Here is a 25,248-nt window from a genome sequence, read left to right as displayed (position 1 = left end):
GAAGTCATTCAGTGCCATAATGTTTTTATTTAGGCAAAGTGTTTTTGTGTTAAGTTTTTGTCTCACCCTTCTCCACTCCTCTGTCTCTCTTGTGTCCTCAGCTCCCAGGTCTGTCTGCAGCGCTGACAGCGGTGAGTGTGTTTTGATCTCTGGGGTGATGTTGACACAGCAGGCCTCCTTCTCTCTGATCCTCCTCATCCTGGAGCTTCTGCTGTGACAGCAGCAGAGCTTCAAGTGGGAGATCCTTATCAACACACACACACACACACACACACACACACACACACACACACACACACACACACACACGCTGTGGGTCACATGAGGAAAGATGAATGGTGCATTTATCAGCTTTTCTTTAGCTGCAGCTCTGACCCTGGATCAGCAACTTGAAGCCCTCAGCCATCTGTTTCACAGCCTGCAGTTACACTCCGCATTTTATGTGACTTTTGAATGTAAAAATAAGATTTATTTCATGCAATCATATCCTCCACTCTTGGCCTTAAAATTCCCATAATGCATCTCTTACAGCTTAGCACCATGTTTTCCTCTCTTCGTCGTCTCTGTGCTGCTCTGGTAACAATTTTACCCCATTAACATCCCATCTTGGCCCCATGATTGTCTTTGAACATCATGAAAATACATTTGTGCACAAATAAACCAAAACTGATGAGTAACTTGCTCCAGAACCATAACTGTCAGAATTCAAGCAGCATTAGTAACTTTGAGGCAGTGCTTGTACTACAAAGGCTTTGATAAATGAGATGCTTATGCCAGTAGTTTTCACACAAGCTGACATCACTTTTTATGAAACAGCTTTATTTCTGAGACACACCGTGGCTCATCTACGAGGCTGTATCACATTCCTTGTTGCGGGGGAAAGAGTACAGTAGACGACAAACTCATTATAGTACAGTAGCGCCACACACGGCCCAGATTCCGCTGCATCATGGTGTTAAGTCTCGGCTCTTTGGCATCGCTGTAATTTAATTCCTCACAATGCCAGGGTGAACAAGAGAGAGGGAGAGAGAGAGAGGGTGAATGAGAGAATAAACAAAGTGAGATAACAGAAGAGAGAGGGAGGCAGAGAAAAAAGAAGAGGAAGAATGAACGATGAAGCCAAAGGAAGAAGGAGTGAGAATAGCAGATAGTGAAGGAGAGCCCAGTTGAAGTAGAGGAGGGGGTTGGTGTGACTCCACTGCCCCCTGCTGCTTTAGCTGCAGCGGTGCACACTAGATGATTCAAGAGGATGCTGCCGGTTGCCAACGGTTACAAGCGAGCTACAAACACACTGGAGGAGTGACAACAAAGGGGAAATGCGATTAAAAGAAAATCATATTACAGAGCGTGGTGTTGTTGGCTTGAGAGTCTGGTCTGTTTCTGTGGGTGGATGAACTATACTTGTGTTTGGTGAGGGTGTCGATACAAAAGCCTGCGGCTGAAGTAGCGCCTCCGGACAGCTGGAACTGAAATATGTTCAGTCATCCCAGGCCACAGGTGCAGTGTTTGTGGAGGCACTGATGGTTTGCTTCCAAGATGTGAGTCTGACTTTGCTGCTGTCGCTGTGTGAAGCTGCAGCATCTGGCTAGAAAAACCTGCTCCCTGCAACGTAATGTCCTCTGGAGCTGTGTGACAAAGACAAATTAAAACTTGTTTTTATTTTAAGAAGCCGTCAGAAAGGAGCTGTGGACTAAGATGTTGCTCACATGTTGGAGGCACCTGGGATGTCTTCATGTGTTGTTTACTGTACAACAACAGCGGTGTGTGCAGGGCCAGTTTGAAAGAGCATGCACACTTCATTGCACACTCCAGCACAATGAACACAATACACAATCTAGTGCAGACAAATATGAGCATATATTTACACATTTATAATTGACTGTACACTGACTGTACACAAAATTTCTTTTTTCCTTTTCCTCCCATAATCCTCCTCTCATTCAGTTTGTATGGTGGCCCTTAAAGCTCAATTCTGAGCTCAATACTGAAGAAAACACATGAAAATAAACAAACATCTTAATTTCAGGAGGTTTTTTTTTATTGTGCTTTGATTTTTTGCAGTGGGTGCGGATGTCTCCTGAATTTACAGCATATTTTTGTATCTTAATTAATATAACTGTATTCTATATGTATAATGTATATACACTGTACTGTATGTATATAGAAAATGTGCTACTTGTAATATTTAATAATGTTTTAAAATAGCTATATTTTCAAGGTTGTAAAGCCTTTACTACAACAAATGTTAAATTACATAAAGGTCTGCTCTTTCCACTCTCTTAGTAATTATTTGTATTAATCTGTGTTTGCCTGTGCTAATGTGTACATTTTTTATGTTCATATTTGTTCTCACAGACTCGTACATAGCGAAATCGGCCTCGTTGCCAGGTTATGGCAAAAATGGACTGAACAGGGTGAGCAGTCATGATTTCTGTTTTGTAAGTGTGTCCTTGTGTGTGTGGGTGTGTGTGTGTGCGAGAGAGAGAGAGAGAGAGAGAGAATAAGACAGGCATGGCCTTTCACTAAACTGTGAGCTATGGCAACGCCCTTCATTTGCCACTGAACCTTTTTAAGTCATTTTTATCAGTTTACTTCCTGAGGCCAACGCCGACGTCAGCTGACGTCTGGCAAGATATCGATATGAGATAAAATCAGAGATGTAACCGTTTATCTGCTGTGCCGGATCCATTATAATGAAGTAATGCATTGTCTTGACCTGTGTTTGCTCAACTGGTCTTGTTTTGTTCCAGCAGCCTGGGAGTGCGGGTGCAGATTATTACCAGTATGACAGCAGTAATGCAGTTAATTGGCAGATCAGAGGTAAGCTTATTGTACAGATTTAGTCTGCTTAACCCTAATTCTTCTAGTTTTCTCCTGATTTACTTTGCCCGCCTGATTCATATAATTCACTGTTGTTCAGCGTGTGTGTGCAGCAGTGACGTACAGTCGAGGTGTCAGTGAATGCAGCAGCTCAGATAACTCACGGCTGTATCTCTCGTCCTTTTTCTTTCAGAGTACAAGGTAAGATCCTCTCACCAGAGCCACTGCAGTGTGACTGAGCTGAGACTGAAAGGTCTGGATCAGAGGATGATAGATAAGGATGATGATGTGTTTCCTGTTAAAGTTCACACTGAGTGGTGAATCCATCTCACTCACCCATTTGACCCAGTGTAAATTTGTGAAGCTCAATTTATCAACGCTGGTATAAATTTTTTTTTTTTTTTTTAAATCTTCTTCTAGGTTTTCCAGGGAATTAGTCACTGCAATGTTTCAACCCATCATTGTGTGAAACTCATTCAGGAATAGTTTCTTTTATTTGCATTAAACTTTATAAGTATAATTTTTTCTCATCATGTATATGAGGAAGAAATTGGGGCTATTTTCAGATCAACTGTTTTTATGTGGTGTACAGCCTCATTAAAACTCCTCTCTCTTTATTCATGAAAAAAGGGGAGAAAATAATTGAAAGAATTTTTTTTTATCATTTAAAGAAAGAGATTTGTTTTACATGTATTTATTTTAGCCCCTGTCAAGTGTCATTACTGCATGTGGCCACTGGAGGGTGACAGAATGAAAAATCTCTCCTCGTGGCAATGAATTAATGAAATAGCAATAATGATCATAATAATAATTTCAGTGTTTATTTCTGTGTTAGATCTACCCATATGAAGCCCTGGTGGTGTCTGTCAGAGGGCAGCAGCGTCTCCCCAGTGACGTGGACCGAGCCAGACTGGAGGTAAACTGGTAACAGGGCCTCACTCTGCTCCTTACAATACATCAACACACTGACGACAACAACAACACTAAAATCCACATGTAGACCCTATAAAGTGTGGTATGCAGTGAGATAACATTTCAAAGAGCCTTATGGCAGATTTTGTTGTCTCCATAGATGTTCTCACCTTTGACAGCGTTTTTTCCTCCAAGTTTTATGAATGTATGGTAAACATTTTCTGACCCTCTCCTTCTCCATCTCCTCTCCTCACAGCGTCACCTCTCACCAGAGGAGTTCTACAGAGTCTTTGGCATGTCCATGTCTGCCTTCGACCGTCTTGCTCAGTGGAAAAAGAACGAACTAAAGAAACAGGTGCGACTGTTTTGAGTGAATTACGCCACAGGGACAGTCTGACCCAGTGCAGGTCCACTGCCACAGCAGTGTAGGCTCCACACAGGCCCACTGACCCAGACTGACCTAGTGTATCAGTGGAAGAGGAAATTTGGGGGGGGGGGAAGTCTCTCTTCCATTGAGGTGGCAAAAGCAGGGCCGCTGAACCCAACACAGGCCTCCTGCTCTCGACAACCTTAAACTAGTGTGCGCTCGGACCGCTTAAGCAATACTGACCAAAATGGGTCAAGTGATGACTTCCTGATTCAGCAGTCACACTGGAGCTGACAAGTCCACAAGTAAGGTGAGGTGCTGTCTGCTTCTCCCTCTCCTGCCAGCAGATGGTGGTGTGTGAACACGAGCATCACGCTGGCAGTCTGACATCACACTGTGACGGTCTGCCACAGTTTAGGAAAGTGGCTCCCTCACATACACTGGTATGTTACAGTAATGGAGGCAAAAAAGGGAGTCACAAACACAAACAGAATCTTTGTGGCTCATAAAGCTGACAGGACAAGCAGACCAGCGTAGTGTGACAGTCACTGAGCATGATGTACACAATGGTGTTTTTATAATGTGCTAACACTGAAACCAAAAGTTTTCCTCTTTTTTTTTTTATTGCGGGCATGTGTTTGATTTTTGATATTTGAAGCCATATGGTTGTTTAGAGTTGATTTCTATGAATAGACTGTACGGTTCTCTGAAGTGTTTTCTTTTTTTTAAAACATGATGTGGTTGCAAGATTTAATGTGAATGACCTGTGTCATGGTTGCAAGCTCAGAGATGTTAGATACAGGTTTGAATGTGAAAGACACTTTAAAATATGGTATTTATCTTTCACTTATTTTATTTCAAGATTTTTTTTGTCAGCTTGTACTTGCAGCTCAGAATTTCATCTGCTTACAATTAAATCAGACTGAAAAGTGTGTGCGTGTGTTTGTGAGAACGGCAAATGACTTGTAAAGGAGGAAAGGAAGGATGGAGGAAAGGAGGAAGGAACAAGGGAAAGAATGTGTGGAAGGGTAAACAAAGAAAGATGCAAGCGGAAACCGCTCACAAAGAAAACCGAAAAAGATTAGACAAGTCTTGCAGACGGAAAGTGTGAAGAAAGGATTTGTGTTTGTGACAGAGGGGTGTGAGAGATCCTGTCTGAGCTGAGATGGGTTTAATAGAAACAGAAGGTGCAGGAGTGTTGTAACTGAGTGTAATAGATGGAGGAGTGGTGCTCACTTACATATAAGTAGGTATAGTTTGTGTGCGTGTGTGTTTGTGTTTACAGGTCTGAAACAATCACGTTCACCACATTGACTGTGTCAAACTAACTCAATTTTGATTTACTGGACTAACAATTATGATTTACTACCCAGTGTCTGTGACTACGACTTCTGAATAAATGATTTAATAATTGATTCCCTTTGTTACTGTTATTTTTCATATGATGATGGTGGTGATGGTGAATCGGCATATGACTTGGGGGGTTTATGGGTCATTAGGTCAGTGGGTGTTTAAAAGGATCAAGTCCAAATCCAGGAATATCCAATCCAACATTATACAACATTGCAATAGAAATTAATTCAACCTTCACCTCTTTTGTCTCATGTTGAAGGCAGACTCATTTTTTTGTCATGGAAAATCAAGGTAATTCTCATTATGACATTCTTGGCTGGAGCACAAACCAAGACACTACAGTAACTGATACCAACATGGCTATCATAATTCAAATGTACTCACCTTAGTTAGACCAGATGTGCCCAACCTTTAGGAAAAAATACAGCCACTTATTTACTCAATAACGTTGTTTTATTTATTGTTATATTATTATGTATAGCCTATACATATTTTTTAATCTTATGGGGGCAAAATTATCCAGTAACTCACCAGGAAAAGTACAGTCTTGCAAAGAAAAAGTGGGAAACCAGTTAAAATGAGTTATATTATCATAGTTTATGGTACTTCAACATTTTGTAAAAATAATGTTGTTGGTTCAAATTTGTGTGCATGGGCGTTTTTTATAAAAACTATTAAAATGTTTTGCATGGGTTAGGGTTGCATGTAAAACATTTAATTTATAATACCTACATAGTAATAAGCCTTAATCTGTAAAGCAGCACGAAATGGAAATACTATATTACACTATTGGCAGAAATGTAATGGAAACAACGTATTGGGGTTAGGGTTAGACATGTGTCTTTTTACGATTCATAGCAGGAAAATGTGTGGTGAACCAAACATAGTAGCTCTGTAGTGACGGGCTGGCGCTAGGACCCAGCGGAGCCCGCGGTGATGGAGCGGCTGGTCGCCGAGTCAAACTATAAACTCCAGCGGCCACTCTGAGTCAGTTGTCCGCTCAGAGGCTCGCAGAGCTCCGCTGTGTCTGTGGCGGACACGTCTCACATGGGAACGACCGTAACTTTTTATTTCACATGTTTATGACACTGCCAAAGGAATATTGTAACCGGAAACACTCAGGGTGAGCCACTGTAAACATCTCAGACATGGAGCCCAAACGGCAGAGCGGTGAGTAACGTTTTCTGTCACATATGTTCATGTTTATCCTCGACAAAGAGCTACAGTAACCGACGAGCCTAAAACTTTTGAGACGAGGCCAAATTAAAACAGGGACAAAGGCACAACAAGATAAAATACATTGAAAGTCCACTGGTTACAGATGTTGCCTCTGAGGAACTCTCCATAATAAAGGCAACATGGTCATATTTATAACAAAGGAGATACTGTATTTAAGAGGGCGCTCCATCAGTCAGTTTATCAAACTCCCGGTGGACCGCTGGAGTAACGGCAGGATGATGATGTCATACACCTTCACGCCGGTTAGCGCGCGGTGAGTGGATGGAGGAGGCGGTGTCCTCGCGCAGGTAGAGTGATGCAACGAGGCGCCAACAGAGAAGTGCCCTGTTGGAGGAGAGAGAGGCGGCGGCTCAATGGACGCTCTGTTCCGACGCCTCCAGGCAACTTATTGGAAACAGGAAGCTGCATTTATGTGACACCAGGTGATGAGGCCGCGGGTTGAACTGAAATTCTGGGGTTTAGGAAACAATGGGAGATAATTAGACGGGGAAAACATCCATTTGTGCTCCCCATCAAAACAGCCAATCACGTTGCCTGCACTTAATTGGTCTAATGAGCCCGTTATTATTTAGGCATGGTATGAATTTCCGCACAAAACGATGTGAATTCCCTTAAATAGAGGGACAAATGGAGTTAAAAATAAGAGCTTGGACTATTATTAGAAACAAAGCTCACTTTGAACTGCTGACACTGAACACAAATACAGCCCCTGAGACTATCGCAATTATAATTCCCTGATGCTGATGGTGTTGAAGATAACATTGTATTATTGTATTTTTTAAGCGCTATTGACTAAATGGCTGCAGTTTAAAAGGATTTTCTCACTAGCATTGCTTGCCAACAGTCGTTTTCTTTTCATAGAGGGAAAAATCACAGGTGTGAGTAATAACCTTAAGGAAGGCTGCTTTGTTCAAGTAAACAATGACACTGAGACACTGAATCAGACGATGCTAAAATGCCTGTGAGGCACAAGCAGATCATATGCAGTATAACCAAAGTGTTTTTGTGGCCAAACACTTGTGCAGCTGTTCAGTGAAGAAGAAAATATGTTCTCCCTGTGTGAGAAAAAATAGAGTAATTAGCAATGGAGTTCTGGGCCAGTATCACAACTGCTGCAACAAATGGAAGACATTAAATTGAATTAAAGTTATAAAAAAGAAAGGAAAAAAATCAGTTGGATGGTGATAAAACACAGGCCAGACTGTTCTCATATGGACTTTTTAAATGACTTTAAGAAAAAACAATTCATACAACTGATAGCGGTAAAAGCTGTTATCACAAGCCTTGACCTCGAACATGGTTCCCTGTCATTTCCTCTTCCCTTTTCCTTCTCCTCCTCTACCAGTCACTCCCACCCGCCCAGTGAGGTGGTATTAGTTTCTGTCATATAGTTCTAAGTCATATTGAGCTGCTATTGTTGATGCACTGCAGTTACTGTAAGTGTACTCCATATTCAGGGTAGAGACATCTAAAGCAGCAGGTATGTGCATGTCCAGCCAGTCATGGGCAGAAACTAAATTGATGTGCTGATAACACTCCTATAGCAAACAGGAAAACAGCTGTATTGTGTTTTGTCCGGTTGAGGGTTATCACTCCACGGAAACACCATCACTGAAAAAAAGGGTAAAAAAAGAGGCAATTTTTGCATGCATGTGTTGAAGGGAAATGATAACAACAGTCGTTTCAGTAATGAAGTTATGTAATTGGAAAAAATTCCACTAAAAATTGAATGAGAAAGACACGCAATAGTCCAGCACATAACCTAATGTGACCCTGTTGTTGCCCAATGTCAGCTGGGATTGGCTCCAGGCTGCATGGATAAGCAGTACAGCTAATGCATGGATGGGTATCCTATTGTAAAAACCCACAATTGTTTTTTTATACACTTTGTTTTTTTTAATCAGATATGTTGGAGTTCAGTGTTTTTCAGCTGCTGAGTGACACTTTAATTATGTGACATGTGACCCATTTGTCTCAAAACTAATGTTTTCTTGCAAAGCACAAGATCACTGTTTGTGTTCAACTTCTAAAATGACAATACAACACACAGCAACTGATGGATGGAGCGCCACTGGTGGAGTGGGTACCATTAAGGCTTAGTCCTTACCGCAGCAGCCCAGGCACAAATCCAACTCACGTCCCCCTGCTGCATGTCATCCCATCTTTCCCTCACCTTCCTGTCCCCGGTATGAGAGGGACAGGGCATTAAACCAGAAAATATCGTATAATAGAAGTCAGCCTTCCTCCTGGAAGCATAGGTAAACAGCTACTGTAGCATTTGCCTAGTCGTTTGTTGTTTGTAGACTTTGTTTTTTGTTTGAATTGTATATGACATGTTGCTCAGTGAGCTTCAGAAGTGTTGTTATGTGCATTATACCTGTCTCCCCTGTTTCCAGTTAGCCAGAGACACAAGGAGACATGGTATCACAGTGTTCAGTAAACTCATTAAAGCAGAGCATGTGGCTGCCCCATGCTCTCCAGTGGCTCAATGGTTCCTTATCTGTGGCTGAATACCAGGTGGAACCGCAGCACCACAGCAGCCTGGGCCTGGACTACAACTCTGCTGTACCACAGCGTGTGAGCCAGCGCAGTGCCCGTCTGTTTCCTGTGTGTCCTCAGCGCTTGCAGTTTGAGGAAAGTGATAAGATACAGAAAGAATGTGAAAAATAGAAAATTCCACGACTTCTCTCCCCAGCTGTTTCTTTTTAAAGCTCTTGCCAGCTTGCTGGGTTTTTTTTTTTTTTGAGGGGACTTTTTAAAGCATCTGACTGAATGGCTAACCTCGGGGCGAGTGGTGACACCATCTACTGTTGTCACGAAAATATGAATTAGGGGGACGCTGAATCTCTGAAGCAGACTTTTGTTCTGGAGGGAGCTGCTGGGGCGACCAAGGGCTGAACTCTGACCTCCTGTCTGAAGAGGACGGGTGTCTGGAGGGGCGAGATGAAGGAGAGGAGTTAAAAAGGAAGGAGTGGAGGGGAGTATGTGGGATGGGGAGAGACCTCAGCCTCTGGGAGTGTGGGGGAGGCAGGAAGAGGAGGCCTGCTGTGGTGCAAAAATATGAGTTTCTTGAAATTTTCTTAGAAGCATGAAAAGTACATATTGAACAGTCATGCTATGGACTTCTCATACGGGCCGGGAAAGGCACATCAAGGAGGAGGTTTCAGGCTTGACTTGGTGTGACTGATGCGGAAGATGTGTAATGGTTGGGAGTGAAAGCCTCAGATTAGGAGGGGTGACAGATGAGTCCTCTGTGGGCCTGCCGCCCATCAGCAGCATTATGTGGCCAGATAAACAGCAGCCGTGCAGAGGAGTTGTTTTGTTCTACGCTGCAAGCAAACACGCTAAATCAGTTCAAATGAGAGTCGCATGGCGCAGGTCTCATGACTGACCTTCTTCGGGAAGCCTGTCTGCGGAAACACAAAAATGCATGTAAAAGCACAAACACAATGCATTTTATAAAGTAAGTCTTGTGGACTGTGTTTGGGATGCCGTATAAGTACAAATTAATAGTTTCAGTGTGTAACCGAATGTCTGTGTCCACCAGTGAAAAAGAAATGGATTCGAAGAGGAAATTTGTGCCATGTGTGTGTGTGTGTGCGCGCGTGTGGAATGGGGGGTTACAAAGATCCCTCTGTGGGTGAGACCGACCACAAGCCTCCAGAACAGCTGATTCTCAGCCTCTGAACCCTCCGGTCCCTCAAGAGAATGAGAGAGAGGGAGAGCTAGAGAGGGAGAAATGCATCGATGCCCTTGACTGTGTAAAGTTAGACTGCAAGGAACAGAAAATAGACCAAAGGCAGCAACTCTTCAAGCCTGCTACTGGCTTTGTTTACACCAATCGGCTGCACTTTTCACTTCTTTGTTGTTTGTTTTTAGCTTGAGAAATGAGAGGTGAGGAGGTAAAACAGCTGTGATGTGCAGAGAAACTCTTTGATAGATGGAGCATGAAGTGAGGATGGTGTTTAGAAGATATGAAGGGGAAAACAAGAGATAGAAGGGGAAGTTTGGGGTGATGGAGGATGTTGGGACAGAGGCAGACACAGCGGGATGGAGAGAGACATGGAAAAAGAGAAAGAGGGGAAAGTGGGAGGAAGAGGAGGATGAAGGAGAGAGTCTTGATGAGGAAGGAGCGGAGAGTAGCTTCTGTCGACAGCTAAGACAGGAAACCACAGCTGCTGGCTGAGAAACGGTGTGCTCACACACACACTCACACACACACACACACACACACACACACACACACACACACACACACACACACACACACACACACACACACAGCTGCTGGAGATATATCCTTTAGCCCTGAATGCCTGTGGATCGAGACGATGCAGCTGTGTCGCGCCACGCCCCACACTGACCATGTGTGTGTGTGTGTTGGTTCCTGTTTTGTTTTTTTGGAGGGGTTTCTGACATTGTATTGTTTGCTCTGGTCTAGCAGACCATTGTGGTCGTCTAATTTTGGCCCTTGTGGAGACAATAGAGTATTGTCAAAGCAGGACGGCGGCGGAAAGGGCTTATGGGAGTGTAAAGGCCTTTCTCTCTGTCTCTGTCTTTACTCTGTGTGAGAGAGTTTTTCATTTTTCAAACATAAACTTTGCATCACTTCTATCTCACAATTTGCAGATTATGTCACCTTCAAACAAAAACTTAATGTTTCATATTTTTCACGTTCATTTTATCATCTGATTGATCATAGAGAAATTGGCGAATTTAGCAATGATATGAGAATAGTTCTTCATAAGCAAAATAAAAATGAATGACAAATGACAAGAAAACTTTTTGCTGGAGAGGATTTATAAAAGAAGTGAATGACTTTCTCAATGGACAACACACTGTCGTTTTCAAACTCCACTTTGTGACATTTGTAGGATACACTTCCTGTCCTCGAACTTCCTATCAACCTTTGTCCTTTTTGGATTTGGTGGGAAATTACATCATAAATGTGACAATGCTATTGCCTAGAATGACAAAAAGTGGGAAGAGATACTCAAAAAGCACACAGGTCATCATGGGACAATAAAACTTTCCACTGGAACCATTAAACTGATCCACTCCACCTGTGCCGTGGCAAGAAAAATAATGAATTGTATAAGTGGTGACCAAGAGTCAGTATTTAATTAAAGCTCAGCCTTGGTCACCTAACACCGTTGCACCACAGCCACAAAACGTCAAACTTCTCTCATGAATGAGTGAACACTTCAATGGACCAAGGCCAGTCTGCTAACCACATCCTTCTATCTCTATTGGAACTGCAGATTTCCCTCTTTACTTTGGCTCCATTTCCTTAAAGGAAGGAAACATGCTGACCCCCTCCTCCTCTTCCTCCTCCTCCTCCTCTTCCTTCTCCTCACCTTCTTGTCTCTCTGACTCCCCCACCACCACCACCACCACCACCACCCCAACCTCTGTCAGCTCTGAGCAAGCAGGATGTGTGAGAGTGTGTCAGGCTGTTTGGAACAATGTCAAGGTCAACAAAGTGCGCCCACACACACACACACACACACACACACACACACACACACACACAGGATGTCAGGAGTTGAACATGAAAACATTTTTTTTCAAAGAAAGCTTGAAATATCCAAACTCAAAGTAGGATTTGATCTGCTGCGGTACTGCAGAGACAAAGACACAGAAAACTCAAAGCACAAAAAACTCAAAGTCCGACTCTGTGACGGAAACAATGAATGGGATGAAATGTTTGGATGCTAAATCTCTCCTCCCTCTCAGCTGTTGCAACAGGCGGTGGGGCTGAGCTCCTACAGTAAATGCCCCTCTTGAGCAGCCACTTGTGTTCTGCACGGCCTTGCATACATGCGTTAAATAGATATTTGACGCACTTGGTGTAATGGCAAAAGCATTTTAACCTTACAGTACTGTCTGTGACCTCTCACATAATGACCTGATTGTGCTCAACACCAGAGAGTATTTGAATGTAGTTTTGCAAACCCAACTCATATGTTTGCTGTGTTTTGTTTTTTCCAGTGGTGATGGAGCGACTTGTAAATGAGTTGGGCTCTCTTCTGAAGATGCTGGACCATGAGACAGTCAGCCCTGCAACCGCTGAAAAGATGGCCTCCATACGCAACATCCTGGACTCATTGCCGCTGTCAGGTACAACATTATCATTATTTTTATTTTTATTTTTTTTCACAATACACGTCAAGTTGTTTTTACTTTGCTCCAATCATACATTTTAGCTAGCATACATTTACATTTGTGGAGTGGACTGCAGTGGGCTCAAAGCATTACATTGCTTTTATAAAAAAAAATTATTCTTTACACTAATGTTATCTCTGAGTCTCCTCACATGATCAAGTTTCTGGCAGCACTTAGAAGCTACTGTATGTTCGACACAGCAAAAGTATCTGCAAATATCTGTTTCAATAGGAAGAACATGAACAAACAAATGTTAAAAAATCCTGTTCCTTACAGAGAGAAATAAATGAGGTTATTAAAATAAGACCAGACTCTAAATTAGATCGGTGACTTTTATTTTTCCCTGGGAACTTGACGGAGCATGCTTGTGGTCTTTCAGCTGCATGAATTCATTTTGAAACAACTGGCAGCATTTCAGCCAAGGCATTTCAGAGTTGAGAAACTGGTTCAAAGTGACTACAGCAATGTTTATTTAGACACAAATCAAGCATTTCTTTTTATTTGGCTCATTTCTTTCTGCAATGGTGCAACCTTCCTATTATAATCTAACCAGACTGCAACTGCTCGACAATGCATAAGGGACAAGAGAGGAATTGTTGTTGGAGACATGCAAAAAAAAAAGCCGTCTCCACAACATCAAATCCTACTGAGGTGTTTACATTAGATCCTGGTCTATCCCTGAGAGTGCAGGATGTTGAAGAGGATAAATGGATTGATGTAAGAGGATAATGAATTGTAAAGTTTAAAGAGGATAATGAGCGGAGGTCAAAGAAAGGAGAAAAGCAAAACATCCTACAACTAATATTGGAATGAATCAAAGTGATCTTGCAGCAGACTAAAACTTCATGTCATAAAAACTTCCACAAAGTCTGGAGATTTGTGCTCTTGTGTCGCCCTGTGTAGGTCTCAGGTCGGTGCAGATAGTTCAGTACTTAGCAGGCACGCAGAGCTCTGTTTGCTGCATCTGGTAATCCTGTCTCTCCTCGCCTCAGCGTAGGCCACAATCCTTGCTCAATCTCTGATCCTACCTCTAATTCCCAATTTATCTTTTTACAGTCAATGGATCAGATGTCTACATGAACAGCTGTCTCTATGGCAATGGCACAAGCTTTGTAGAGTCTCTGTTTGAAGATTTTGGTGAGTGACACCCTCGAAGTGCTGTTAAGCCAGTTCAATGTTCAGAAGTCTGTGGAAATGATCATTACAACAATCAGCTAAAAGACTTTTGTATGGTATATTTAACTGTTGGAGTTAGTCAAGTCAAGCAATGATTTGTGAAATTACAACATGTCATAAACATTTGGACAACTTGTCAGATGTTATAATGTATAATTCATGTCCACAGATTTTATTTAAAGCACAGTTACACATATTTCTTTTTTCCATTTCACCAGACTGTGATTTGAACATGCTCAGTGCATCGCCAGTGGAGCAGAAGGAGCACAAAGAGGAAGAGGAGAAGACTAAGACCAATAGATCTGTGAGTAACTTTCAACATGTTCGTGACTCTCCCCCTGTCTTTATCGTCCTTGTAACTAAAGTTGTGGTTTAACCTTCACCTTCGTTCTTCAGACACCGACTGACACGCCACCTCCTCTGCCAACCACGCCCCTCCCCGATGACTACTATGAAGAGGCAGTTCCTCTGGATCCTGGATCCACCCCTCAGTACTTTACCGCCAATATCCACAGTCAGTACTGAACACACATTCCAAAATCTGCACATTAAGGACTCTTATAGCTTCTTTTTTTTTACTCATCTTGACTCTTTTCACCTGTAGCTTCCATGAACTCAGTGGAGGATGCTTACTATGAAGATGCTGACAATAACTACCCAACCACCAGGATCAATGGTCCTCCCAAAAACTCTTGTGAGTCTACGATGGGCTGCACTTACTCATAGTAGCAATTCATTCTTACGACAGTACACACATGAAAGTTTGTGGAATCCATGAGTGAACTCAGTCAGAAGCTCTCTGTGGATGTTTGGTGAATTAATCACACATTTTACTTTTGGCGTTCAGACAATGACTCAGATGCTCTGAGCAGTTCCTATGAGTCTTATGAGGAAGAGGATGAGGAGGCAAAGGGGCGGGACCAACCTCAGAGATGGACGGCTGAGGAGAGCCCAGATGGTCCAGTTAGAGACTGTCGCATCTGTGCTTTCTTGCTGCGGAAGAAACGCTTCGGCCAGTGGGTGAAACAGCTGGTCGTTGTACGAGACAACAAACTGCAGGTAAATAGATGAAGCTACAATATGATTGAGTCTCATTAAAGCTTCAAACTAAACTTCCAATGTATATCCAGTGTTACAGTATGTCAGGTTACACTGAAAAACAAAGAGGTGACGTGTACAGGATGCACTGAAGCACAACGGGTGGCACTAGTGTATGAAATGTTGCTCATCAAGTTATAATTATAAGTTTAACACTTGACACATGACAGGCAGCCATCATGTCCTCAATTAACTATTGGCTGGCACCTTCACATGACGTGAGTGAGGACATCTATACTGTACTGTAGTGTACCTGAGTGTTGATGTGTAGGGTATGTGGCCTATAACTAAGTGCTAAGTGCTCATTAAGTCACAGTGGAGGAGGGCGGGGCAGCGCTCTCATACACCAGGCAGCATGTGGCACACACACACACACACACACACACACACACACACAGCATGTACACATTATATTTCAGACCAGTCATTGACTCAGTTGACTGTTGACTCAGACAATCAAACATTTGGCACTTTTTTTTGATGAGGGAAACCAAGAAATCCCATGAGCCTCTGTAGCATAGCTCTGAGCAGCTAGCAGCTCTGCTCCACCATTCTAAAAATCGCTTGCACCAACAATTAAAGGTAACGAACCTACTCCTAAAACTATAGGGATTATAGCAATGGGCCAATATGCCAAAATGTTGAACTATCCCTTTAACGTAATGCACATTTTTTTGTCAGTTCACACTACAACCTTGTGTCTCATCAACTGTCTAAACAAGAGCCGCATTAAAGACTTTTTTAGTTGGTTTAGTTATCAAACATTTGTTGTATTTCACTTCACAGTCAGGAGGTAATGTGTGTTAGATTTCTGCTATTACTTTTAAGCTAAGTGCAAAAGTAGAACTGTTCCATCAAAGGTATCCTAGAGGTTGTAATGACATACAAATTAAGCTTCAAATAAAAACAAAGGTTCTCGGATGGGATGGCAACTTTAAAGCAATATGAGTCACTAGTTCCAAAGTGAAATAGCATTAAATGATACATTAAAGTACACAGTCAGGCTTGGGTAATTGAACAGAAATAAACTATGGACTCAATTTCTCTGATTTTCCATACCTCAATCTCACTATTTATCTTTTCCAGTGTTTTAAGAGCATCAAAGAGAGCACTCCCCACACAGAGCTCCCCCTCAATCTGTGCAACGTCATCTACGTCCCCAAGGAGGGCAAGAAAAAGAGACACGAGTTGCGTTTCTCTTTGCCTGGAGGTGAAGCTCTGGTCCTGGCTGTTCAGAGCAAAGAGCAGGCCCAGAGGTGGCTCAAGGTACCTTCAATTCACTATGCTGAGGCAGACGAGAGCAGTGGGGGAGAGACGTGATGGTGTCAGGAAGTGAAGGTTTTCCTTTTCTGTGTCCAGGTGGTGCAAGATGTTGGCAGCCAGTGTAGCAAAACTGAAGGACCAGATGGATCCACTTCTCCCATTATACAGAGGAAGCTGGAGCTCGACAAGGTTTGACTTTATGCATTTGTCTTTGAGTCATAGGAGTCATAGGATGTGCCCACACACAGACCAGGCATAAATTAGTGATATCACAAATTTTATTATTGTGTAGGACTCCCTGTGTCAGTTAAATAGTTTCTCCTCACAACTTCATGTAATGTCTGCGTCTTCATGTACTGAGTTGTAGTACACTCTGAGTCTACTGTACTGTACATCCTGACATCATTTTTTTTCAGCCCACACATGACACAACTGTTCCTTTGGCTTCTAGTTTACAAGCAGTGAGTGAGGTGACATTATTGAGGTTGCTGAGCTGGCGAGTGTTCAAAGGGCCTCATACCCTCAACAAGGTTTTGGCACACATCTGCAGAGCCACAGAGCTGAATGCATGGTGACATGGCAGTCACACCCAGTATTTTGAGAGTATATAATCTGTAGACCATATTCCATGAGGCAGCTTCTCTCTTATTTTTCTTGACATTAATTTTCTCAGTTAAAGGACAGAATGCATTGTTGAAACAGGGCAGATAAATGTATATTTCCTCTCCTCTCCTCCTATTCTCTCCTCTCCTCATTTATGGGATGGCAGAGTAATGTCTGTTTCTGCTTTTCCTTTTACCAGGTGCTGCAGTCTGATCGGCAGGCATCGGACTCAGACAGCGGGCCAACAGCAGAAAGTCAGTCTGCTGCACATGTATCAGGACGGGACGCCACTGACACACTCGGTAGGTTTAAGTTTATAAGCAGCTGTTGTAATTATTCATTCTTTCCTTGCTTTTAGTTGTTTAATTGAAACAAGCTGGGGGATGCTTAGATCATGTTTGAGTCTGGATATGATTAAATTTTAGTGTAAGTATCTTTATGTTTTCCAATGTGAAGTATTACTCTCAGAAATACCAGTGGGTGAGCGTGGTTTAGTAGGCAAAGCTTTATTTTCTGTATCCTACAGATGTCTATGAACTAGTTTTATGATGGGTGGGGTTAACTTGTGAGCACAAATCAATATGTAAAGGTTCTAAATTTATATTCAAAACACATGTTGCATCTTGCAATTAATATAATTTGAAAATAAGAGCCGTGATATATGATCATTTAAAACCATCAACTGGTTTAGATTAAATTAGATACACAACTATATTATTAACTCTCTAAGAACTCTCTAAGTTGTAAAGGTAGAATGCCACTGATTTTACACATCAAAGTCTGTTTAAAGATTTTGTGCATGTTAAAAAGTTGTATAAAGTCTATTTATACAACTTTTTAACCCTAAAGGTCTTTGCACACTGAGTCAGTTTTTTTCGCATGCGTTTTTCGTATCCGTCATCCGACAAAAAACGCACAGGCTCCTTGCACACCGAGTCCGTTGCGTTTTATTCGCATGCGTTTTTATTTTGTGTTCCAAATTTCAGAGAGGGAGACAAAAATCGTCACGCAGTGATGCACTTTGTGGTTCTCTCACTTGTCGAGAAATGAAAGAGAAAAAGTGTCCATCCTGAGAGGACGCAGTAGCGAGGGGATCTGCTGCTTGTAAATGAGCAGCGGAACTATCATGATCACTTCAACTGTTAATTATAGGATGTCAGTGGTCCAGTTTGAAAGATATTGATTATTAGCTCACACATTAAACAGAAGACGGTCAATTTCCATGATCCTGAACAGCGGCTGGCGCACGCTCACACACACACACACAGACACACACACACACACACACTCAGCGGTGAACAGCGGCTGGCGCACGCACACACACAGACACACACTCAGCGGTGATCCCCCCTCCCCACCCTCCCTTCTTTCTCTCTGTCCAGCCTCGAAACTCTGATGTGATTGGTCAAAAGGCTTTTCACGGATGCGAAAAATGCATTAAATCGAACCTGTTCCGTTTATGACAGCCGAAAGTTTCGGACTCGGTGTGTAAACATGATTGACACAACATGAGGTCGAATTTATTTTTTGACGTGCGGCAATTTCGGACGAAAAAAAACGGACTCAGTGTGCAAAGGCCTTAACCCTTTTCCCTAACCTTAGCTATGTCAAATCTGTGAAATTCAGTCAGTTGGGGCTATCCTCGCTTTCCAGAAAGGTCCTTACTGTCGCGTCTTGAACATGAGACTCCATACTGTATGTACTGTATGAGAGTAAACACACGCTGGTGTGAATGTAATTGTGAGGACAAAACTTCCTTAGCCCTTGGTCTTAACTATCTATGACTAAATCCTCAACTCAGTTCTTACTCTTAATTATATAATTAACAATTCAACAAGCAATGTTTCCTCACAATGTCTCTTTTGGACTAAAATTAGTCCTTACAAACACAGAGAGGCATGTATATACACATACACAGACACCCTTTCAAAAGTGTGATCAAAAGCACAGGGAATATTATTGTTTATCTACCCACAAAATCAGGAAGGATAAACCAAAGGATCCATGATGTTGGGTCAGAATATAGGTCAAACACAGTCATATTGTTTCAGTAATACGACAACCTGTTTACTGACCAGAGGCCTCTGAACTTAAAGAGACATGAGAGAGAGGGAGAGACAGGAAGTACGGCGCAGAGCAGATATGACATCCTTCCTGTCCTCTTCCTGTAATTGTGTCCCACTGACATCATAGGAAGTAAACTGGGCAAAGTGTCGCAGCACCTGGTACAGTGAACACGAGCACACAAACACACTCTAGGGTTTGGCTGAACAAATAAAAGACATCTTTCGAATGAAATATAATAAGTTAGTATTGAATGCCGAAGTTCAATAAGTCCTGACTTGGTGGAAAATGTGTTGCTTTACAAGAATGTTGCTCAGTTTTTTATAGCCTACTTTGAATTAGAAAATAGAATGGATACTGCTGATGAAACACAAATACATAAAGTTACTTAAGTGATGAGGCAACATTATTTCTTTTTATTGGTTGTACATCATGTACACCAAAGCTGCTGTATGCTAAGTGCTTCTTAACACCACACTGTTGGCTCCAGCACAGTCTGACAATGGTACATTTGATTTCAGGCCGGGCGAAGCGTGGTGCGTTCTCAGAGCTGACCGGGTCGATGAGCCGAGCGGCAGGGAAGAAAATCAATCGGATCATCACTTTCTCCAAAAAGAAACCACCTTTACCAGGAGAGCCTCCATCATCCTCTGGTCCCCATGAAAACCCACGCAGTGGTGAGTACACAAGTAGCTATTTGGATGATTAGCTTGGATGTCTAGCTCAGTAATACTACTTGCAGACTTTTTTTTTGCTTTTGCTTTTTTTTTTTTTTACATTAATGTTAAAGTTAAAGGAAAGTTTAGAAATTTAGTTTGGAACCATGCAGGCTAAAACTGATAACACATAATAATAATTAGTATCATGCTATAAAATTATTCCATGTGTCATAAATAAGAATTGCATTCTGCTAAACTGCTCAAATATAGGCTGTATTCTTCATTTACACTGTGAAAAGTGTGAGCGTTCACTACCTGGTGTACACCTTTAAAAAATCTGCAATTAAAGATAAAGTTTTGGATGAATTACAGTAGATGTATAATTATCATTATAGATAGAAAAATATATACTTTTTCAGTAAATCAGTTTCCTAAAAATAAATTAATGAAAGAATCTCAAAATTTGTTGTTGTTAGCACTTTGAATATACCAGAATTGTGGAGAATTCATCATTACTATTGTTAGTATGCATGTTACAGAGCTTAGATGTGTTCTTATCCATGTAACTTTGTTTTAAAGGACTAATGTGTAAGAGGCTCTAACAGTTTACCCCACAACGGACAAACCAAACACTTAATTTTAGAGTTGTTTTTTCTTTCATTTTAAAATTACCTACAGGCCTCGTAGGTTCACATACAGTGCATCCTCAGAAAGGAAGGGGTGATTGTTACCTAACATTGGTTCGTCTCTTTCATTATTCTCTGTCTCTGTTTCTCTCTCTGCAGGATACCTCAGTGTGTGTCTGAGTGGCTCTTGGAAGGAGCGTTGGTGTGTGGTGCGAGGGGGAAGCCTGTACCTGCAGAAGGACCCTGGAGATCACCGGCCGCCAGTGATTGTGGTGCCACTCAAAGGGGGAGACGTGGTGGTGGTGCCAGGCGGCCTCGGCCCCAAACACCCTTTCTCCTTCCGCATCCTGCAGGGAGGCAGTGAACTGGCAGCTTTAGAGGTACAACTTAATTCAGGGATTGTGTTTTCTGTGACAACAACATTTGATGGAAGCAAAGTAGCTACAGTAAAATGTGGGAGGGTTCATTTGTGTCTTTGTGTGTGTGTCCATCAGGCAAGCTGCTCGGAGGACCTTGGCCATTGGCTTGGTGTGTTGTTTGCAGAGACCGGGAGCGCCACTCTGCCTGAAGAGCTGCACTATGATTACATAGATGTGGACACACTAACAGACATACGGCATGCTGCCAGACACTCCTTCCTGTGAGTCACTTCCTACAATATCTGTTTGTGTGTTTCTGCGTGTATTTGTCTCAAGTTTTCTGTGTCTTATTATAGCGTTTATCCTGAAATACATTCTGTCTCTGCCCCTTTTTCCTATCAGCTGGGCCACTACCACAACTGCTTCGTCCAGCAGTGCCTCAACAGACTCCAGAATGTATGATGAGGTCTATGAAAGTGTTGAGGTGAGGACACATCTTGTGAGCCGTAATAACAATAAAATCTGTCAAACCTGGCTGGAGATGTCAAGCTTTCCCATGCTTTCCTAATCTTTCTTCTTCCTGTTGATGCAGGATGTTTACCATGGCTATGCTACATTTTTACCTTAATTAAAGCTTCAGAGTAATTGTGATGGTTAAATACATGACTTGTAACTTGTTATGAGTGAGAATGGAGGCTCTCTGCCTTCCACCTGTTGCTCATGGCTGAAAACCAACCTTGCAACACTGCCGGCTTCGTTAAAAACAAATGCACATGGCCAGGTGGAGGGTTAGCAAAACAGCGGAAAAGCAATTAGATTTGCATAGTTCCTATTGAAGTTAGATGAAGTCACTACTTTCTAAATATTAGACAGCTCCTAGTTTTGGTTTCATGTTGTGTTAAGCTCCACTTGTATCCCAGTGCATCTCCTTGTTGAGTATCAGAGGTTGAGAGAAATTAAAAATTCAGAATGTGAAAAATGTTATTGTCTATTACCGTACAATGGTAATTTGTGCTTTTAAATATTCTGAATATCAGAATAGACATCAGCCAAAGACTTACATTATACAAATAAAATCACTAAATTACTTTTATTGTAGAGTTTCTTAAACTTAAACATATACAGTAGTTGTAAATATGAATGTTGTCAATGGAGTAATTCTCCTATGTACCGTAGGATGGGGATTTCGAAAGCAGAGGTGGCCAGGTGAGACGCCACGCCTCCTTCTCCAGCAGGGGCTCTGAAAAAACTGAACAACAGGCCGCCGTTAAGAGACATGCCTCCAGTAAGTCTTATTTCGTAATTAATGAGATCGGCTCCATGAAAATTACATGTCGGAAACTGAATCAGGGACATTCTCAGCCGTCATTGCTCTGTCTATTTATATTGCGGTTCTCTTTTCTGTTAGATGTGAATCAGTATGGGCGGTACGGGAAGACGCGAGCAGAGGAGGATGCCAGGCGGTATCTAACACAGAAAGAGGAGCTGGAGAGGCAAAAGGAGGAGCTCAGGAATGCACTGATTTCCCTCCGCAGGGAAAAGAGGGCGGTGAAGGAGGGGATGAAGAGTAGTACAGGTCAGGAACAAATTCTACACTCACAGTACTGTTTGGACTGTTTTAGACCGTTGCAGTTTTAACAGTGTGTGTGTGTATATGTGTGTGTGTGTGTGTGTGTGTGCAGGTCATAGTGTGGAACAGCGGTTAGCCGAGCTGGAGACGCTGTGTAAACAGAAGGAGGAGGAGAGGGTGGAGCTAGAGCTCAGACTGACAGAAGTAAAGGAAAACCTGAAAAAATCATTGGCTAGAGGAGCACTGGGTCCACCCACTGACACCAAGATCAGTGTCAAGGTAGGCACCTAAAGGAGGAATTTCATAGCTATAGAAGTCTATATGGCACTATTATTATCCTGCATGTTTCTTCTTCCTCTTCCTCTTATTGTTGTAAGAGCCCTGGGGCTCAGCACTGAGGCACCTATTTTATAGAGATCAGTGTCTACTGTACAGTACACCTATACTGTACTGTTTGTGAGAGTAAGTGTGTAGGGTCTGTGACCTTTGCCTAAGTGAAACTTGGAGACCTGCTCCACCACATTGGTCTGTTCCAAGTTTCACATACCCCACACACCAACACTCAGACGTTGGTGTGTGGTACGGAGATCACACCCCAGTGGCCCTCTCAAAATTTCTGCAAGGAAATGTTCTAGTTTCATATGTTCCCTGATTTCTGACATGTGTGTTTTTGTGTGCAGGCACAGGGCAGTAAAGTTGAAAAGGTTTACAATGAGATTATGCCAGTGAATGCAGCATCTGAGCTTCATAAACGCCCTCCGTCTCTCTACGCCTCCTCCAAGGGGAACGTCATGCAGAAGGCAAAGGTACAGTGTGTGTGTGTGTGTGTTGTGTGTGTATGACAAGCGCACAGAGAAATGTTTTTCTCACTTTATGATGTCTCATGGTTTCCAGGAGTGGGAGTCAAAGAAGGGCACCTAGACTTAACATGAATGGATCGACAGATGGATTGATGGAAACAAAAAAAACTGTGACAGGAGGAAGTGTAAAGAAAGACACAGATGAAGAGCAAGAAGAAGTGGCGCTGAGAAGAGGAAGAAGAAAAGGAGGACAGAGGACAGACTCTTACACGTTGCTCCCTCCTCTTATCCAAAGAAAAAATAGAATCTACAAGTGCAGGCAGTGTGGTGCTGTCTCAACCACTGTAAATACAACAGACTTGACCGATGTTCCAGTACAGTATTAATGTGGATCACTATGTATATGTTTGTGCGAGTTTGCATGTGTGTTTACATTTGCACTGGGCTGCAGAAAGTGAAAATGTGATTATTTCATAGACGTGCATAGCAAAGGGAGAGTGTGGTTCATCAACACTGTGAGTGAAGAATTACAGGCAAGATTCCCTATCTACACCCACTGTTTTTATTCCCTTTTACACATGTCACTGTACAATGAAAAACTAAAATATAGAAATTATTACCTTAAATTATCATTAATAGTGAGAGAAGTATCTCACATCTTGTTATGTGTATTTAAACCATTAGGGAGATATTGAGTATGACACTGTTCCTTAAACAAATGAGTAAATGTCTGTTATTGAGATGTGAAATTATTGGTTTTAGCCATTATATGTGTATTGTTTTCATATTTGCCTTTTGCACTTTATCTAGATATATTTTACAATCATCTTGGAAATTAGCCTTTGCACCCCTCTTAGCAGAAATTATTTGAGGATAAATGCCCGTGTCTGCTTTCCCTGGTCGTCACAGTGATATGAACAAATACACACATGTTGGAGTAAATGATTACTTTATGAAGGAACTTGTCTTCAGTTGTGTGAAGTTGTTTATTTGAATGCTTGGGTTGGGGTCAAGAAAAGATTCTGAGCCATTGACGCCATCTAGTGGCAAAATGAGATTACAGCACCTGATGAAGTGTTGTAAAATGTGTAGTGTTGCTGTCTTTTTGCAGATAATGTGAAAACACAAACAGCTTTATAGGAGAAAACAAATGCTTTCTTTGGAGTAATGGCGTCCTGAGCAGAGAATGAAGTCACACCTGTCTGAGTGTTGTCTGTGCTTTGAATCCCTCCAACACACAGGAACCACTCGTTAAATGACACGTTCAGGTGCAGCCTCCAGGTGATGGCGCCTTCCTGTACCCTTATAATAAAAAACTTTTTTCTTTGGTTAAAAATGCTTCCAACAATGAAATCAGATAAGACCAAGGCTAAGGTGGACTGACCATGGGGATTAGTGCTTCAAATCCCGGTTGGGTAGTGGACTGGCAAAACATGTATAAAGTTTTAACAGGCTCTATCAGCCTGTGTCCAAGCTGATAAGACGACGGCTGGATTTCTGAGTCTCTCAGTCAATACTGGACTTCTACTGACAGCAGCTCCAGGAGCAGAGAAAGTAGTCCAACTTGACTCACTTCTTCTCAACCTGTAAGTACCTCAATTGCTATACAATGTTAACTCAGTACTATGTATGATACTAATCAGCTAATGAGTTTGTTGGTAAATGTTGCTAACGCTAGCTACCTCTCTGCTAGCAGCGCTAACCGTACAGTAGCCTACCTGTACCGTCTGAAGGTTAGCATTGCTAACAGAAATATGAGGTGTGGTGGACAAACTTTTGTGGCTACACTGTTCAATCTGGTGAACGTGGTGTAGGCCTACAGTAACTTTATTCAGTATGTAGAGTTGTGTGCTTTTTGACCACTTACAGAGGACTTGTAACTGATTTGTAACCTTGCAGATGCAGATAAGCGTTTGTTGGGGTCTATTTTTCAGCCTGCAGCCCCTCCAACCTTGTTTTTGTTTGTTTGTTTGTTTGTTTAGTAGCTATATTTTTTCCACATAATGTTTAAAAGCTGAAAAAGAAGACAGAGGGCAAGTTATCCAGGGTTAATGAAAAACAAAACAAAACTCACACACTGATAAATGAGCAAGCAGGTGTTTATAAATATATCGCCTACATTTGGTTTCCCAGGTTTAGATCATTTCTTGTCTGGCAGTACAACAGAGGAACAC

General features: G+C 42.1%; 2 protein-coding genes across 3 annotated transcripts in view; both read left to right on the top strand.

The window, feature by feature from the left end:
* LOC146974769 (actin-binding LIM protein 3-like) overlaps nt 1–5,514 on the top strand; it is a 48,502-nt gene extending 42,988 nt beyond the window's left edge. Inside the window, exons 18-23 of the mRNA XM_085798410.1 lie at nt 102–131; nt 2,356–2,414; nt 2,751–2,820; nt 3,014–3,021; nt 3,656–3,736; nt 3,989–5,514. Coding sequence (XP_085654536.1) covers nt 102–131; nt 2,356–2,414; nt 2,751–2,820; nt 3,014–3,021; nt 3,656–3,736; nt 3,989–4,102 — 362 coding nt within the window. The 3' untranslated portion in view covers nt 4,103–5,514. The remainder of the gene's footprint in view (nt 1–101; nt 132–2,355; nt 2,415–2,750; nt 2,821–3,013; nt 3,022–3,655; nt 3,737–3,988) is intronic.
* An 873-nt stretch (nt 5,515–6,387) lies between these two features.
* LOC146974768 (actin filament-associated protein 1-like 1) lies at nt 6,388–24,027 on the top strand. 2 transcript variants are annotated; one of them, XM_085798409.1, is made up of 19 exons: nt 6,388–6,622; nt 12,683–12,811; nt 13,913–13,993; nt 14,251–14,336; nt 14,429–14,546; nt 14,652–14,726; nt 14,880–15,091; nt 16,217–16,396; nt 16,490–16,582; nt 17,196–17,298; nt 19,582–19,737; nt 20,505–20,725; nt 20,840–20,985; nt 21,107–21,188; nt 21,881–21,989; nt 22,113–22,280; nt 22,387–22,553; nt 22,955–23,080; nt 23,169–24,027. In XM_085798409.1, the coding sequence occupies exons 1-19, from the start codon at nt 6,601–6,603 to the stop codon at nt 23,193–23,195; spliced, it is 2,301 nt and encodes a 766-aa protein (XP_085654535.1). In that variant the 5' UTR covers nt 6,388–6,600; the 3' UTR covers nt 23,196–24,027. The 2 variants fall into 2 exon arrangements, with proteins under 2 accessions (XP_085654535.1, XP_085654534.1); XM_085798408.1 differs by having other exon boundaries at nt 6,428–6,622; nt 14,637–14,726.
* The last annotated feature ends 1,221 nt before the right edge of the window (nt 24,028–25,248 follow it).

This window comes from Trachurus japonicus, chromosome 14 (genome assembly GCF_045865225.1).
Source record: "Trachurus japonicus isolate A0001 chromosome 14, Traja_1.0".
NCBI lineage: Eukaryota > Metazoa > Chordata > Actinopteri > Carangiformes > Carangidae > Trachurus > Trachurus japonicus.
This window is presented reverse-complemented; position numbering and strand designations above follow the sequence as displayed.